The sequence below is a fragment of the Miniopterus schreibersii genome, assembly GCF_964146895.1.
Source record: "Miniopterus schreibersii genome assembly, chromosome: 2".
NCBI lineage: Eukaryota > Metazoa > Chordata > Mammalia > Chiroptera > Miniopteridae > Miniopterus > Miniopterus schreibersii.
In genome coordinates this window covers 24,373,806-24,389,062 of record NC_138102.1, presented here as the reverse complement: position 1 = coordinate 24,389,062, position 15,257 = coordinate 24,373,806, and the positions used below count along the sequence as shown (strand labels likewise).

Sequence of the window (15,257 nt, the reverse complement as noted above, 5' to 3'; positions counted from 1 at the left end):
GAAGGTTGAGCGATGGACATAGTAAAAAATATTACTAGTTGCCCTGGGAGAGTGTGATAAAGGGAATTTTATGAGGTATGACAGCTTTCTAAAGTTAATGAGCCGTTTGGCATTTCCCCAAGCAGAGCCCAAGCTGGCCAGGGCTTGTCCCCAGGAGGGCACATTCAGGATTGATCTTCCCTTCCTCCCTGGGTGTCACTCCCCCAACTTCTCCCTTTGTGAAACTGTGTGAGGTCCGCTTCCTTCCGAAGGATGCATTTGACTCCTTTTGTACTGAAGGCTATGATTCAATCCCTCCTGCCCTGTATCCTATTTAGAACTCTGTTATCCTGCAGAAAGTCCCCACTGCACTGGGCAGAGTTGAACACACCCACATAAAGAACAAATCTGACCTTGAATAGCCTTTTTTAATGTATCCTCAGGCAACAGTAGGAAGTAGGTCAACAATACATGGAGACACTTTTGTTGAAAATCTTCCTCTACTTAATGTAAGGAGACAGAACAACCCCAGTGTGGATTGCTAACCTAAAAGCATGGCCTAGCCTGCATTCCAGGTGGGTGCCCTTTTAATGCACCCAACACCACTGGCTGGTTTGAGGTCCTTCAGGCTGGAGATCTTGACCAGATCCAACTGGGAACCATGATGGCCCCTGGGTAGGTCTGCTCTGGGCCCTTTAGACTTGGGGACTGTACCTCTTGGCCTCTCCCACGTATGTTCCACCTTCCCCAGGTTTCAGGAGCATGACCTGTGTGGCCACATGTCAGGAGTAGGGCACTAGAATGTAATCCAACCCTTGCACCAGTTGTAAACAAGGGTTATTTAAGTAGCTTCACCAAGTATCGCACTACCAGTAGTATTATCTTCCCACAAACCGGTGTGAATCTCTGAGCAGCCATATACGTAAACAATAGGAGAGTGGCGATAGCAGTTAACCTCTCTTGACCTCCTGGTATGTGGCAGGCGCTAGGGGAAGTGCCTGGCACACCTCGCCTGCCTCCTCCCACAGCAGCCCTGTGGAGTAGATGTTAGTATCCCCATGTTGCAGAGGAGGAAATTGAGGCTTGGAGAGATTAAGTAATTTGTCCAAGTCACATAGCCAGTAAATGGCAGGGCTGGGATTTAAACTAAAGCCACGCTAACTCTAAAATGCATGTTTTTACCCAGCAGCGCTGCCTATAAAGATAGTGGGAACACCAAACCCTGGATTGGCAGTTAATTCTGGGGTACAGGGAGATGCTTAGACTTTAGGGTTTCTGGTATCTGATGTTCGCTCCCTTACCCGAAAGGTTGACGCCAACAATGCCTGCTTTCTTCCCCTCTTGCCTTCTTCAGTTACAGAATGGGCGCATTCATAAACCATATTCATTGCCCCGGCCGGCGGCTCAGTTTGGTAGAGCTTTGTCCCGTACACCAAAAGGTTGCGGGTTTGATTCCCTGTCAGGGCACATACCCAGGTTGCGGGTTCGATCTCCGGTCAGGAAGCAACAGAGCAATGCCTCTCTCACATCAGTGTTTCTCTCTCTCTCTCTCTCCCCCCCTCCCCCACCCCTTCCTCTAGCTAAAAATCAATAAAAATTTTTTTAAACCCATATTCATCATATTTCGAAACAAACACCACTGCAGCCACCGCCCACTGCCACCATGTCCATTGTTCCCCGAAAAGCTGCTTGTTCCCAGCCGGTTGGAAGTCCTTTCCCGCATCTAATTTTTCCTTCTGCAAGACCCTAAGTACATTAATGACGGGAAACGCAATGACCCCTGACTACATATTCTGTTCCATCTGAATTTTATTTTGCTTGCAGAGAACAGCAAATCTGTTCATTGGAAACTGGGCGCGGATGAAGAAGTCTGGGTGTGGGTGATGGGCGAGCACCATCTGGACAAACCCTACGAGGCGCTCTGCAGGGAGGCCGCCGGGGGAGCCCCGCCGAGAGCGGCGCGGGAGGCAGAGGCGCACAGGTACGCGGCCCCAGGCCCACCACAGCCACGCAAACGTGCCTCTTGCTCACCCTACCTGGTGCGAGCGGGGTGGCATTTCAGGGTCACGAAAGTAACTTAGTCTCTCTGGAAAGTCTCTTTAGACCCCTGGGACTCCTTTCCTCCCCACAGTGCTATCAGATGGGCTGTGTCATTTTCCCACCGTCACTCCCGTTTTTATGTGTAGACGGTTTTCCCAGTGATCGTGGTTTCCCTAGAATCATGCTAGGGCAACGCGGGCAGATACAGCTGAGCTGAGCATCAGTGACCTAAGTGACCGTTCAAGCTTCTGGCCTTCAAAGAAGATTGCCTCGGTGTGGGCGGCTGAGTGACAGGCCGTCAGGTGCTCACCCCGAGCGAGGCTCCGGGAACTGAAAGGCCCACAAGGAGCTTCCAGTCCAGGAGGAGCAATGGGCAGCTGCCTGCGGCCAGTACAGGCTGGGATGTGCTGCAGTGGAGCTCTCAACAGAGCACTGGCTGAGCCTGTCATTCTGATCCACCCAAGAGGTGGAATCCGAATGGAACCTGGAAAGATAGGCCGAGTTTTCCAGCTGCAGAGAGTCAGGAAGGAAACTGCAGGCAGAGGGCACAATCAAGTCCCCTAGGCTTGCATGTGTACGGTTCGCTGGGCATGTTGAGTTCTTTGGGGGGACACATGCAAGTAGTAGGAGACAGGGGCCACGCTCTAAAGCACCTCGAAGGCCAGGTTTAGGAGTGCGGACCTCATTCTGTGGACAGTGGAGAGGTTTTTGAATAAGGAAGGGTCACGATCAACTAAAGATATAGAAAGGCGACGTGGGTGGGAGCAGTGAGGTGGATGATGGGTCCCCTCTGCTTGGTGACCAGGTGGCCTCTGTGAAGCCTGCTATCCCTTGAGTGTTGACGGTCCTGTCTGAGCTGGTGAAATAGAAACAGACACATGGACCTCAGTTCAGATGCCAAGGGCAGGTGACGCTGCCCACCAACTTCTGTAACTTAGAACTACACACGGGCAGACAGAGGTCAAGGGATTATTTGCTGCTGATCGTAGGAAGGCGGCGTGCCCTGGCAGTTTAACTTCTGAACCGGGAGTTGGGCAGACCTGGTCTCAAATCCTGGCTATTGACTATGTGGCCTTGGATAAGTTATATAGTTATTTTGAGCCTCTTATAAAAAACAAAGGTAACAGTGCCTTCTTCCCACGGTTGTTATGAGGATTAAGTTAATGTCTTTATAATTAAGCAAAAAGCTCAGCATTTATAGTACTCAGTAAATGGTATGCATTACTGTTTTTCACATAATTTGAATGTAGACATATGCTTTGGAAAAGCTGTCCGTGTTGAAGAATGTTTTTTTATAATTCCACATTTGTTTCTCTTCAGCAAAACTCGGTCCAAAGAATTCACCAACAGCTTGACCACAAAATCTCACTACTGTGATCTGCAAGCACCAGATACCTGGGAGTCTCAGAACATCTGTAAGAAAGCAGCAGACGAGGAGGAGTCGGGGCCAGGCTCGAGACCAGCGCCGCCCCTTAAAGAAGAGAAGATCCCAGTGAGTCTTTCCTCTGTAAACGTGCAGAATTTCATCCCTGGGGGAGATAAAGATATTGGGACCACTGAGGTGAATGTCTTGGGGTATCAGGATCTTAAACTGGCATTTTAGGGGGGGAAACCCTCTTAACCTGAAAGCCCTGCTGTTCATTTCATTCGAGGGGATTTGTTTCACCTGTTACTTCCCCGGAAAGGTAAAGCAGCCCTTCTTCATGGGACTGAAGGTGTGAAAAGAGGACTCTAGGAGTAAAATCTTGTATTTGAAGATATTTTCAGGGTTTATTTTTCCCTGTTATATGTCTTCTATAACAGGGGTCAGCAGCTTTTTCTGTGAAGGGCCAGGTAGTAAACCCCGAGGCTTTGTGGGCCACGTGGTCCCTGTCACAACCGAATGGGCACAGCTGTGTTCCAGACAAACTTCATTCAGCAAGACGGGCAGAGGGCCGGATCCGGTCTGCAGGCTGTGGTTTGCTGACCCCTGTCCTGTCATGCCAGCCCATTTGCGACCTAGATTTCCTCCTCTTGACTCTCCCCTTTTTGTGAAGGACAGATATCAGCGCCTCTTTGGCTTCACAGGTTCTGCCAGTGATTGTGGAGACAGCTGTTTCCTCAACATAACAGAATTTTCTATTCAGAACTGGAAGGAATTCAAACGTAATTTGCTGCTCGGAAGAACAACCACACTGTATTATGAGGAGCCTTCCTCTGAGGGAATTTCATTACATTGAGAATTAACAGGGATTTGCAGTTGTGGACTTCCCTCAGGTCCTCACTCTGTGACATGGTTGTGTGTCCTTTGTCCCTGAGGCTGTCAGGAAGGGGTACAGTTTTCTGTCTGGCCTACTTCATGGGCTTATTCCGTGGCAAAGCGTGCTGCTGAGTGTCTCATTCAGTTCTCAGCACAACATTATGACCCAGGGCCTGTGTGTGTCTGTCCATTTCACAGGCGAGCAAGCTGTGGTTAGGTGTGGTTACGTCACCTGCCCAAGGTCTCAGAGTTGATAAAAGACTGAACCAGGATTCAAACCTAGGCCTGCAGGACCCCTGCCTAGGTCTCTCTGTAACTGTTGTACTCCACTGCTTATTAATATGAGGAATATGAAGAAGGTTTAAAAGGGCTGTAAATGGGAGGTTCAAAATACTTTGGGCTACAAACTCTAAAGTTCGGTTGATATCCCAACCTCAGCCCTGGGAACCTTCCTCACGTCTGCAGTGACTCACCCAGGTTTTCCGAGGTTTCCGCTTTGCACTCAACACGTTTAATACCAAACTCCCTCCAAACAGTTAGCCCCCTTTTAACACCCCTAAAATTAAGAACAGCAGCAACAGCAAAACACCTCCTTCAAGAGCATTGGGTATGCACGCTTCTCTGTGCTTGAATTACAATACTTTTCCAGAAAGCAAATTTCACAAGTGAGACGAAAGATTAAAATAAAAATTAGACACCATGGATACTCTCCTGTTCCTATGTCGTAACTGTGGGAGGGAGAGGGGCACTCTTCCATTCCTTAGGTGTCTGCCAAGCTGTCCTGTGGAAGGAGGTGGGGGCAGGGGATAAGGAACCCTTTGGTTATGGGCCTGGAGAAAATGGGTAGGAGGTTTTTCTGTCCCCACTTTTCATCTTTCCCTGCGTCAGAGACAGCGCTTCAGGGTCTTAGAAAAAAATACTACGTAGTGAGAAGAAGGTCCAGGATTGATTGATTTGCTCACTCATTTAAAAAGTACCCATTATGTGCCAGGCGTTGAGGTGACAGCGTAGGAGGGAAAGCAGAGCCACTGCCTTCGTGAACTCTGTAGTTGGGGAAGCAGGGAGAGACTTGGTGCAGTAAGTGCTCCAAGGGAGAGGGTGTGTTCCCACCGCCCCCCTTGCGCTAGAGCTGGAGCAGCACCAGGGACTGCAGGACGGCTTTGCCGAGGACATGGGGCTGGAGGCGGGATGACTGCGGCCTGCGGTTCCAGAAAAGGGACCCTGCGGACCAAGTCTGCAGCTGGAGGGAGCAGGGGCTTGGAGAAGCCAAAGAAGGCTGTGCGACTGGAGTGTAGATGGGGAGGAGGAGTTTATGATTTAGTGGGGGGGGGGCAAGGCCAGGCAGGACAGGGTCCTGAGGACAACTTAAGTGTTTTCATACTTTTTATCAAGAGCAATCGGAAATTGTCAGTGCGTTTTGGAGCAGGGGCTTGACCTGCTCAAATGTACATTTTGAAAGGGATTTAGCTATCACTCAGCCAGGTTCTGAGACATGCTGTTTGGGAAGCAGATGCCATTCACGGGCAAAGACAAGTCTGATGGGGACCTAATAGGAGCCAGAGAAGATGACAGGCGATGCGCGGTGTGAGCAGACTCCCCCAGTCCCCAACTCTGGGGGGAGCTGGGATAAGAACTTGGAGCACTCAAGGCTGGGTAGATATCCTTAGGGACCCCCAAGGTGGAGAGCCCTCCAAATGTAGCCAATGCCCCCCCCACCCCCCAAGAGAATCTGGGAGAGAGCAGAACGGTTCTGAGTGTGGTTGGGAGAATGGCAGAAAATAATGATTCAAAGATTAGCCCCTTTGTGTTTCTCTGTTATATGTAATTTGTAGGCTGGGAACTCATTAATCAGTGGCCTGACTGTCCTTGCCCCAAAGGGGACCTTGAATAAAACTATATCTGCTCACTTGTAGATTTTATCTCCAGAGAACTGCTCATTATTTTTACGGAAATGGCCTTCAGAGTGGACCACACTGAAAAACAGGAGATTAAAAAAAATAGAACACAAACATCTAGGATTCAAAACATTAAAAAAAAAAAAAAAAAGACCTTGAAGCCAGCAGATTAAAAAGCCTTGAGAAAGATTCTTCCTCTTCATATGCTCTTTAACCAAATGGAGTGAGAGGTGAAACCTTTCCACCTCTACCATGTGCACACAGACACACATGTTGCACATGCAACACACACACACACACACACACAGCCTACACTGCCAGAAGGCTCACTCTGATACCAGCTTTTAAGTCTGTCATTTCACTGTAACAGCTGATAACAAAAATTTGCCACCAAAATGCACATTTTGATTGTAAACTTGACATAGAAACCATGGTGATTTTCAGTGTTATTCTAATTCGTAGCATTATGTTCCCATTCGTAGGTAGCAGTGAAAGAGCAACCCCTAAAATGATTTTCATACATAATGAGAGACTTCCACTTAGGTTTCCTTCCTCTTACATCCCTTCGAGACCACAGTTAAGCTTGCTGTCCACTCAGAAACCAACAGTTCTCTAAAACCAGATTTGGGCTATCTGCCTTTATAAAGGAGAGATTTGGAGACAAAATATTAAGATCAGACCACTTCTCTGAAAGAACAGAAAATTATATGCCGAGTTGTATTTTTTAGACCCTTATTTATCTCCAGGTGCTCCTGCATAGCAACCAGCGTCTGGGGTTTTATGTGGCTTGGGCTTTGTGTGAAGGGTGAAAAGCAGCGTGAGAGCCCAGCTCCTTAGGTGGCTTAATCACAAGTGTTAAAGCCTGGTGAGTAGGCACCGTGGACAGGCCTGCCCTGCCCCAGAGCGGACGCCCCGCGCTGGGCCTGGTGGACCCACCTTGGGGTGGCCTGGCCCTTGTCTATAGACAGCCACATTGCTAATCCCTGAGAGGGAGTCGGGTTCACACTTATAATGAGGAAGCTCACTGTAAATAGGATGAGGAGTGTGCTCCTGAAATGCAAACTAGAATTTTGAGTTGGATGGGAGAAAAAAGGGCGAATCCCAAACCAGTGCCTGTTTCCTGTTTGTATACTTCCTTCTAGTGTTCATGCAGCATTTCAACATTATTTTTGTGAGAGACGAAGTATTGGCTATACCGGATAAAAAGAGATGAGGAATTTTGTAAAGTCAAGAGTAGAGCCATAATCAGAGTTACGCAATTACCTAAGCAGTTCTGTGTAACTGTAATAGAATTTTGTGGTAGTTTAAGATAAAATTTTATGTGAGATAGATTCCAAAATCCTGGGCCTTAAAAGCCATTTAAGCTGTTCTGTTTTTAAAAACAGGATGCTGCGTGAAAAGCTTAACATAAAGTAAATTACAGAAGAGAAAAACATTTATAGTCTTGAGATTGTAAACTTGACACATTGTAAACTTGAGAGTTGCACATTATGAAGTTGGTAAAACAACTTTATTCTGTACGATTGCCAGTTATATTTGTAAATAATTCCCTTACCCAGCTCACTAGTGGTAGTGCTGGGAAAAACAGGTAGAATCTTGAGTTAGGAGACATGGGGTCCTGTGGACTACTTGGAGTCAGTCATTAAATCTTTCTGGGCCTCAGTTGCCTTACCTAAGAAATGGAGGTTACAGTAGCTACATTTGGATGTGAGACTGAAATGAAATAATATACATGAAATAGTTATATAAAGTATTATATAGGATATATTTTTTCTATCATTATTTATAGTTAGGTTCCTATTTTCCATTGTGTCGAGACTTTCCACATCACTCATGTTTTTAAGACTCCTTGTCTATGCTCTTAACAATCTTTTATACCAGCAATTTTCAACCTTTTTCATTCATAGCACACATAAACTAATTACTAAAATTCTGCAGCACACCAAAAAATATTTTTTTTGCTGATCAGAAAAAAAAAATAGGTATAATTTTGGTTTATTCACACCAGACGGCTGTTGTAGGGTTGGCTGTTGTCATTTTCTTATTTGACAGTCTAAGGGGAAAGAGGCCAGTGCCCCTGACTACACAGTCAGGTATCGCATGTTTTAAACATCCTGGTGGCGCACCAGTGTGCCGTGGCGCACCGGTTGAAAATCACTGCTTTATGCTGGTACTTCATATCTAATAATTACTTGATTTCCCTTGCTCTTCTTTTTCTTTTTCATGGATCATATGTCAGGTGTCTCCCTGGTGAGAATGTAAGAGTGGCCTTGGAAACTCTCCCTTATCTGAAATGCTTTGCTTGAACAACTCTTCCCAGTTCTGCATTATTGCATTGTCTGGGGTGTTAACTGCTCAGTTCTGCTGTTTGCACATTGCTTTGAGGGGCTGGAGGGGGAAGGTGTGATGAAAGTAGACAGATGTTCATCTAGTTTGATGATTCTGTGCTTTAATCTGCTCAAAATAAGCTTAGACAGTGTATTATTTAAAGATGTGCCATAAAATTACACATCATATTAGAGTGTGCTGTGTTTTTAAGTCAGGCGATCCAGCAGTCTCTGTACATAGATTTTGCTAGAGAAACAGGGAAAAGATTCCCTAGGGTCTCTGTTGTCCTAACTCATGTTTCAGTAAAATCAGCACTATATTTTCAGCAGTAGAATTGATTGTCCCATTTTTCATCCTGTTAGTCTAGTTGGCCTTAGGAAAATATCTCCGCGCTCTATTATTAGTCTTTGTAACTTTATCAAAGCGCAGTTCCATTATTCTGACTCTCCCGTTATTGTATAAAGAAAAAGCTAACTCCCGGTATGTTCAAAAGCTGAATATTAGAGTCATCGCTGGGACATTCCTATTTCATTTCCAATGGCTGGGAACAGAATGATCGGATTGGTCCAGTGCCCTGGTGAGCAAAATGAGTGAGCTATAGGCCATCGATTTTCAGAGAATCTGAATTCAGTCTCTCCTGATAAGTATTAAAACTAGACTGGAATTTCTTTTCATGATTGAGAAAGTGTTTCATGAATTTGTAATGTGTTCATTCATTCACCAAGTACCTATTGAGGCTTTACTAACTGCCAGTCCCTGTTGTGTTCGCTGAGCCTCCAGATGTCAGTGAATTAAGCTGACATGGCTGTGCCCTCAGGGAGGTTATCATTCAGACCATCAGCCTATTAAGGAACACCATGGACTTAAGAGGTGTAAGAACAGGGTGAGTAAATACTTAACCTAGCAGTTTGTTTGCAAAAGTAAACTCTGGATTTTAGCCCATTAATTCATCATTTTCATCTTCACCGTAAAATTGAGTGCTAATCATGTTCTATTCATGGGAACGTTCTGGTTTACATAGAATTAAGGGTGCTTGGCCTTTGATTGCAGAGCCCCTACTTTTAAACAGAGTAAATATTAACTTAGGCCAGAATGAATTGTTTTGAAAACCAGTTTTAAAAGTGTAATTAGAATCAATCCTCATATTACACATAGTTTCTGGGGGGAATATAATTTGTAACCATGTAATATCGATATTGCTAACAGCATCTTTTGATGACCCATTTTCTTATGCTGATTCAAATTGCCACACTTGTAAGTTTAACGGTAATTTTGTATATATCTCCATCCTTCGGTCGATATGGATGGTCTCTACTCCTGATTTAGTTGGGTCTACCCTGAGTAGAGAGACCATATTCTGACTGGGTGTCTGGAGGGTGTCCACTAGCCCCTGATGTCATTGGCTTTCAAGTTTTCTCTTTATTTTTTGGAACTTTTGCATAAATATTCTATGGCATTTTTAATTTTATTATTAAATTAATTGGCTAATATTATATAAATTTCAGGTGTACAACTGTATCATATGACATCTGTATACTCTATTGTGTGCTCACCACCCTAAGCTTAACCTCCTTCTGTCACCATGTATTTGACCCCCTTTCCCATCTTCATCTCCCGCCAACCTCCTCCCCTCTGGTAACCACCATTCTGTTGTCTGTATCTGTGAGTTTGTTTTTTGTTTGTTTGTTCATTTGGTGTTTTTTGTTTTATATCCCACAGGTGAATGAAGTCATACAGTTCTTCCCCTTTTCCATGTGACTTATTTCGCTTAGCATGATATTATCAAGGTCCATCCATGTTGTCATAAATGGCAATATTTCATCTTTTTTATGGCTGAGTAGTATTTCACTGTGTGTAGGTACCACATCTTCTTTATCCAGTCATCCATCAAAGGGCACAGGTTCTTTCCCTGTCTTGGCTATCGTGAATAATCACTATGCTCATTGCAGCAATCCAGTTTTTATCTTTAAATAAAGCAAATAGGAAGCAGATAAGATTGCTTTAACTCCGCCCATAGAGTTTCAGCAGTTGCAGAAGTCTCTGTAATGGAGCAGATGGCAGGTGACTGCAGTGGCTTGCATGCATGAGAGCAGACGTATGTTTCTAGGACACCCCACGGAAGGAGCAAGCTGTAGACAGGGAGAGGACATGGGGTTCAGTCTCTGCTTTTCTGCCTATTAATAGGTCATCTTACTTTTTTGGTAAAGGGACAATACCTGCTTTGCCACCCTTATGGGGTTGATATGAAGGGCGTTGATATGACGTATTGGACTTGAAAGTACTTTGTAAGCAAAAATTATATAGGTAGATGGGTAGTTTGCCTCCCTTTCTTGTGTCCCAAATAGGAACAATGAAAGAGCATAGTCCCTGGAATACAGCCTCCCATGTAAGCTTTAGAGGTGGCACGGGACCCTCTCTAAGAAGCCTCTTCATCTCCCCTCTGGGAATGCTCAGAGAGACAGCGGTGTTCCGAGCTTGTCTGCCTTTGGTATTGGTGTCATAAATGATCCCTTTTGAGCCACTAATCTGGCTCTTTTTTAATAAAGGAAATCTCTTTCCTATCGCACTGTTTTCAGCCTATTACACTGTACTTGGCGTGTTCCATGGGTTTGTAGAGCATGTAAGTGTACCTGAATGAACCTGCTCTACACAAGTCTCGACTGAGTTCTTCATATCATTTTAACACTTTAGAATAATGCAAATCTTCTCTCACTTTTATCAATGTGCTTCTTAGCATGTGCGAATAGTTTTAGGGTTTACAGCATGTTTTAGACATATGGAAGTCCTTGAATAGAAGTATCGATTTCTGGACTGGTTGTTAAACTAATCAATCATTTAGGCTAAAACTCTTCTACCCAAGAGCCAACTTTGGTAACTAAAACCAAGCCCTGAAACTTCAAAGAAAGGATGCCAGCTCTGACTGGTACCAGTAGGTGGTGCTGATGGTCACAGTGGTCCCTTTAGTCCCCGGCACTACAGCACCAGGTCCCTTTCATTGTCTGGTTCTTGTGTCTGTGCTTAGCTTTGAGTTATTTTAAGAATACTACTAGCCCATCATATCGGATAGGTGCAAAAGCAATGAGCATATTGATAGTGCTAGTAAGAAAAGGAATATGAAGATGAAAGAAGAAAATTAAGATAATAAGGGAAAAGCACGTGGTAAGAAAACAATGTTGAAGGAATAATTCTAAGGGACAAAGCATAACTCATACAATATGTGTGCCGTGTTGTTCCCATGCAGATGACAGTAATTAGCAAATGATGGGGGAGAACTATTTGGTGAAATAGGCAACACTTTGGAATATAGGGGTTAGAAGAGCATATCCTATGCTCTGTGAGCCTGATGCTGATTCAGGAAACAACTGACAGTCTGCTCAGCAACGTAGAGACTGAGCACGGTGGAGGTGCAGCTGACCAAACCCTGGTCCAGAGCTCTGCTAGCTGCACAGGGCCAGGTCCTTCTGAAACAAACGTGTGGAGAGGCTCAGAGAGCAGCCAGCGTGGTTGAGCATTACCTACAGTCCTCGAGGAGGTGGCCTGCCTCCTAATTTTCAACACAGAGGAAACTGATCCTTTTTGCAAAATGAGGATGTCCCACAGATCCTATATTATTGCAGGAAGGGAGAGTGAGCCTGTTTTTAAAGCTCACGGTCCTTACAGTGGAAATGTATTCAGAGACTGCAGGAACGAGCACCTCACAGTTATCTTGGATCTTTGAACAGACAGATGCACACAAAACCTGGTGGAACAGTTCTAACCTGTTCGTAAACAAAGGAACTGGTTACTGTACTATTCTCTTTTAGATACAGAGCAACTATGTATTTTTTTATAATATTAAAATAAGAAAAAAATGAGACAGTACATAAGTAGCAACTGTGAAACCTGTAGGATTCGTTACTTTGCCAAGTAATAAGCATAAGAAATCTTTCACCTGCAACTTATATTCCTATCATTATAATGTCGACACAGTGGGAAAAGCATAAACTCTGGCACCAGCCGGCTGTGTGAGCTCAGTGAACCACTCAGCTCCTGTGAGATTCACCTTCTTCATCTGAACATCAGGCATGATGTTACCTGTCCATCAGAGATGTTGCCAGAAGTAAAAATAACACTCACTACATCACCAACGCAGTGCCTGGTCATAGCAGGCCTCTGGTGACTGGTAGCCATTAGTGGAATTGGCATCAACAGCACTGCCCATGATTCGTAAAAATTCTCAGCAGAGAGCTTGACAAGTGTGCCACCAGCGGCTGTGGCCAGTTTCATCAGCGAAGGTGGATTAAACTTGTGTAACAAATCGACCAGAAAGGCAATGGTCAGGACACAATAGAAGTGAGTCTGTCTCCCTAATAGCATCCAGGCTGGGGGTCTGGCTCGGGAGGGCTCAGCCATTCAGGGGCTCGGGCTTTTGGCGGCTCTGCTGCCTTTAGTACCAGCATGGCCACCATCACAATTCCAGCCCAGAAGAAGGGGAAGTGGCCTGGGTGCTGGTGCAAAGGAGGTTCTAGGACCCGAATAGAGGTGGAAAATACCAGTTATCACCTGCATTGTACTGGAGATACCTTGTGCACATGGGCGCTCTGCGTGTGACCTGTGCCCTTGCACATGTGCCCGGCTACTGTGAAAAAGGGGCAAAACTGAGGTAGCCGTACTGGCTCATTACGCAGCACAGTAAGTACCCTCAAGCACCCCTGCGCTCCATGCTGAATCTTGGTATCAATCTTCTGCTGCAAATATGCAGACAATTTCTGATCTATGCCAAAACTCAGGAACGAGTCCTCAGTCACAAGGCGCAGGGTCATGGTAATACGGGTTCTGGGTGGCTATATCGGGCTCCACAGCCCCATGCTGGGACTTGGCCCAGACTCTGCACTCAAGCCAGGGACAGGCTCACAGGGGCCTGTGTAACTGACCTGGCTTTAAGAGGCACCTGGTGCGATATGTCACCTCAGTCACGATGCCAGAGAAGTTGGCACGTGGCTGCCAGGAATTACTCTAGGGAATCCAGGCAGTGGACCTGGGAACCCCACTAGCAGGAGTGGCCTCTTGGGAAATCCATCCAGATTAGCAGGCTGGGTAACGGGGTCAGGGGAGGAATGTGACCAGGCAGGGAAAGTGGGCAGGGTGCCCAGGCACCAAACTGGTATTCCAGGCATGCCTCCAGTCCCAGATGGGGCGCAAGGCGCATACAGTTAAAGGGCAGAGACTAAGCATTTCTTTTTTCCCTTTCCTTTTAGTCTCACGCGAGGATATGTTTTTTATTGATTTTAGAGAGAGGAAGGGAGAGGGAGAAGAAAGAGAGAAAAGGAAACATCAATGTGAGAGGGAAACATGGATGGGTTGCCTCCCATACTTGCCCTGCCTGCAACCTAGGTGTGTGCCCTGACCGAGAATCAAACCCGCAACCTTTGGTATACGGAACGACGCCCCAGCTGACTGAGCCACCCGGCCAGGGAAAGACTAAACATCTCTGGTCTGACCTAAAGCAAGGCATGGATAGAGCAGGGACTGAGAGGGAAGAAGAGAATCTAGAGAAGTACTGTTGACATCTCGAAGTCATCCCAGGGACCCCAGGGCCTGCTGGGAGCAAGACGCAAACCTGCTTGTCCTGGGCAAACCAGCAGCTCCTGGCTCTTGGGCAGTAATTCACTTCTAAGCCCCACTGAGTGGGGGGCTAAGGCCTCGGGCTGGGTCGGCTCGGAACTTAGGTGCTGGTGAGAAACCAGTGGGTCAGTTGTGAGGGTGGGGGAGCCTTACGGCAGGTTGAAAGGGGGGAAACATTAACAGGTTATTTTCTGAAACTGCACTGCAGCTCTAAATGGTATAAAAATGTGTTTCATTTAATTTTTAGTCACCCTCCAGTTCCTCAAGAAATATTCAACAAATGTTGGCAGATTCTATCAATCGCATGAAGGCATACGGATTTCACCAGGTAAAAAGATTTACGTTCTGTCTTCAGGGGCTAAATGCATCACCGTTTCCACTAATGTTTCACAAGTTGGGGTATCAGTCTCATGCAGAAATGAAATTAAGCAGATAATGCGAAATCTGTGTTTAAAAGCTTGCGAGCGTAGCTATTCATCTGTGCCTGTTTTATCTGGAGTTGAAAAGTCTTGAGTGTCATGGAAAGAACAGATGCCAAGGCAGAGCTGCTAGACTCCTCAGGAAGGTCTAAAATGAGGCGATATCCTGGGCTGCTACAAACACCCAGGGAAGACAGATTTCAGAGAATGATAAATAAGGCATAGACTTGGCAGAAATAGTGAATTCAGACTAAGCTCCTTACATGTTCATTGTTTCTATGAGCCTGTCCCTTCACGGTGACCACCCTCTTGCACCACCCACGTCCACTGGGCCAGAGCTCCTCTGGGCGCTCGGATCTCTCTCCCATCCAGCAAGACGTGATCTTCCCTACATTGTGCTAGGTTGGAATGGCATCATGCATTGCTCACAATCAATGAGGCATAGACTGGCACTTAAAAATGTAGTAGGATTTGACCTGCAGAGAGTCTGAGGAAGCAGGGTCAGATATGAGGCTGTAAAGAGAAGATTCCGAGTGACCACAGGCCTGGGATGGGGCTGTGGTGGAGGCTGGCCCCAGGGCCTGCATTCCTGTGGACAGTGCAATCAATTGTCTGATTCCTCTGTAGGGACGTACATGAACTTGGCTAATTCACACATCTGAGACTTCAAGAAATCATGGTGAAGTTTTAGAGCTGTAGTCCTGCAGGTATAATATGTATCTCTTTCTAAAACAGCAGCGATAGAATATCTAA

General features: G+C 45.9%; 1 protein-coding gene across 1 annotated transcript in view; it reads left to right on the top strand.

Moving 5' to 3' along the window:
* SH2D4A (SH2 domain containing 4A) overlaps window positions 1–15,257 on the top strand; it is a 46,648-nt gene that overhangs the window by 13,661 nt on the left and 17,730 nt on the right. Inside the window, exons 5-7 of the mRNA XM_081129595.1 lie at window positions 1,804–1,960; window positions 3,340–3,511; window positions 14,333–14,413. Coding sequence (XP_080985721.1) covers window positions 1,804–1,960; window positions 3,340–3,511; window positions 14,333–14,413 — 410 coding nt within the window. The remainder of the gene's footprint in view (window positions 1–1,803; window positions 1,961–3,339; window positions 3,512–14,332; window positions 14,414–15,257) is intronic.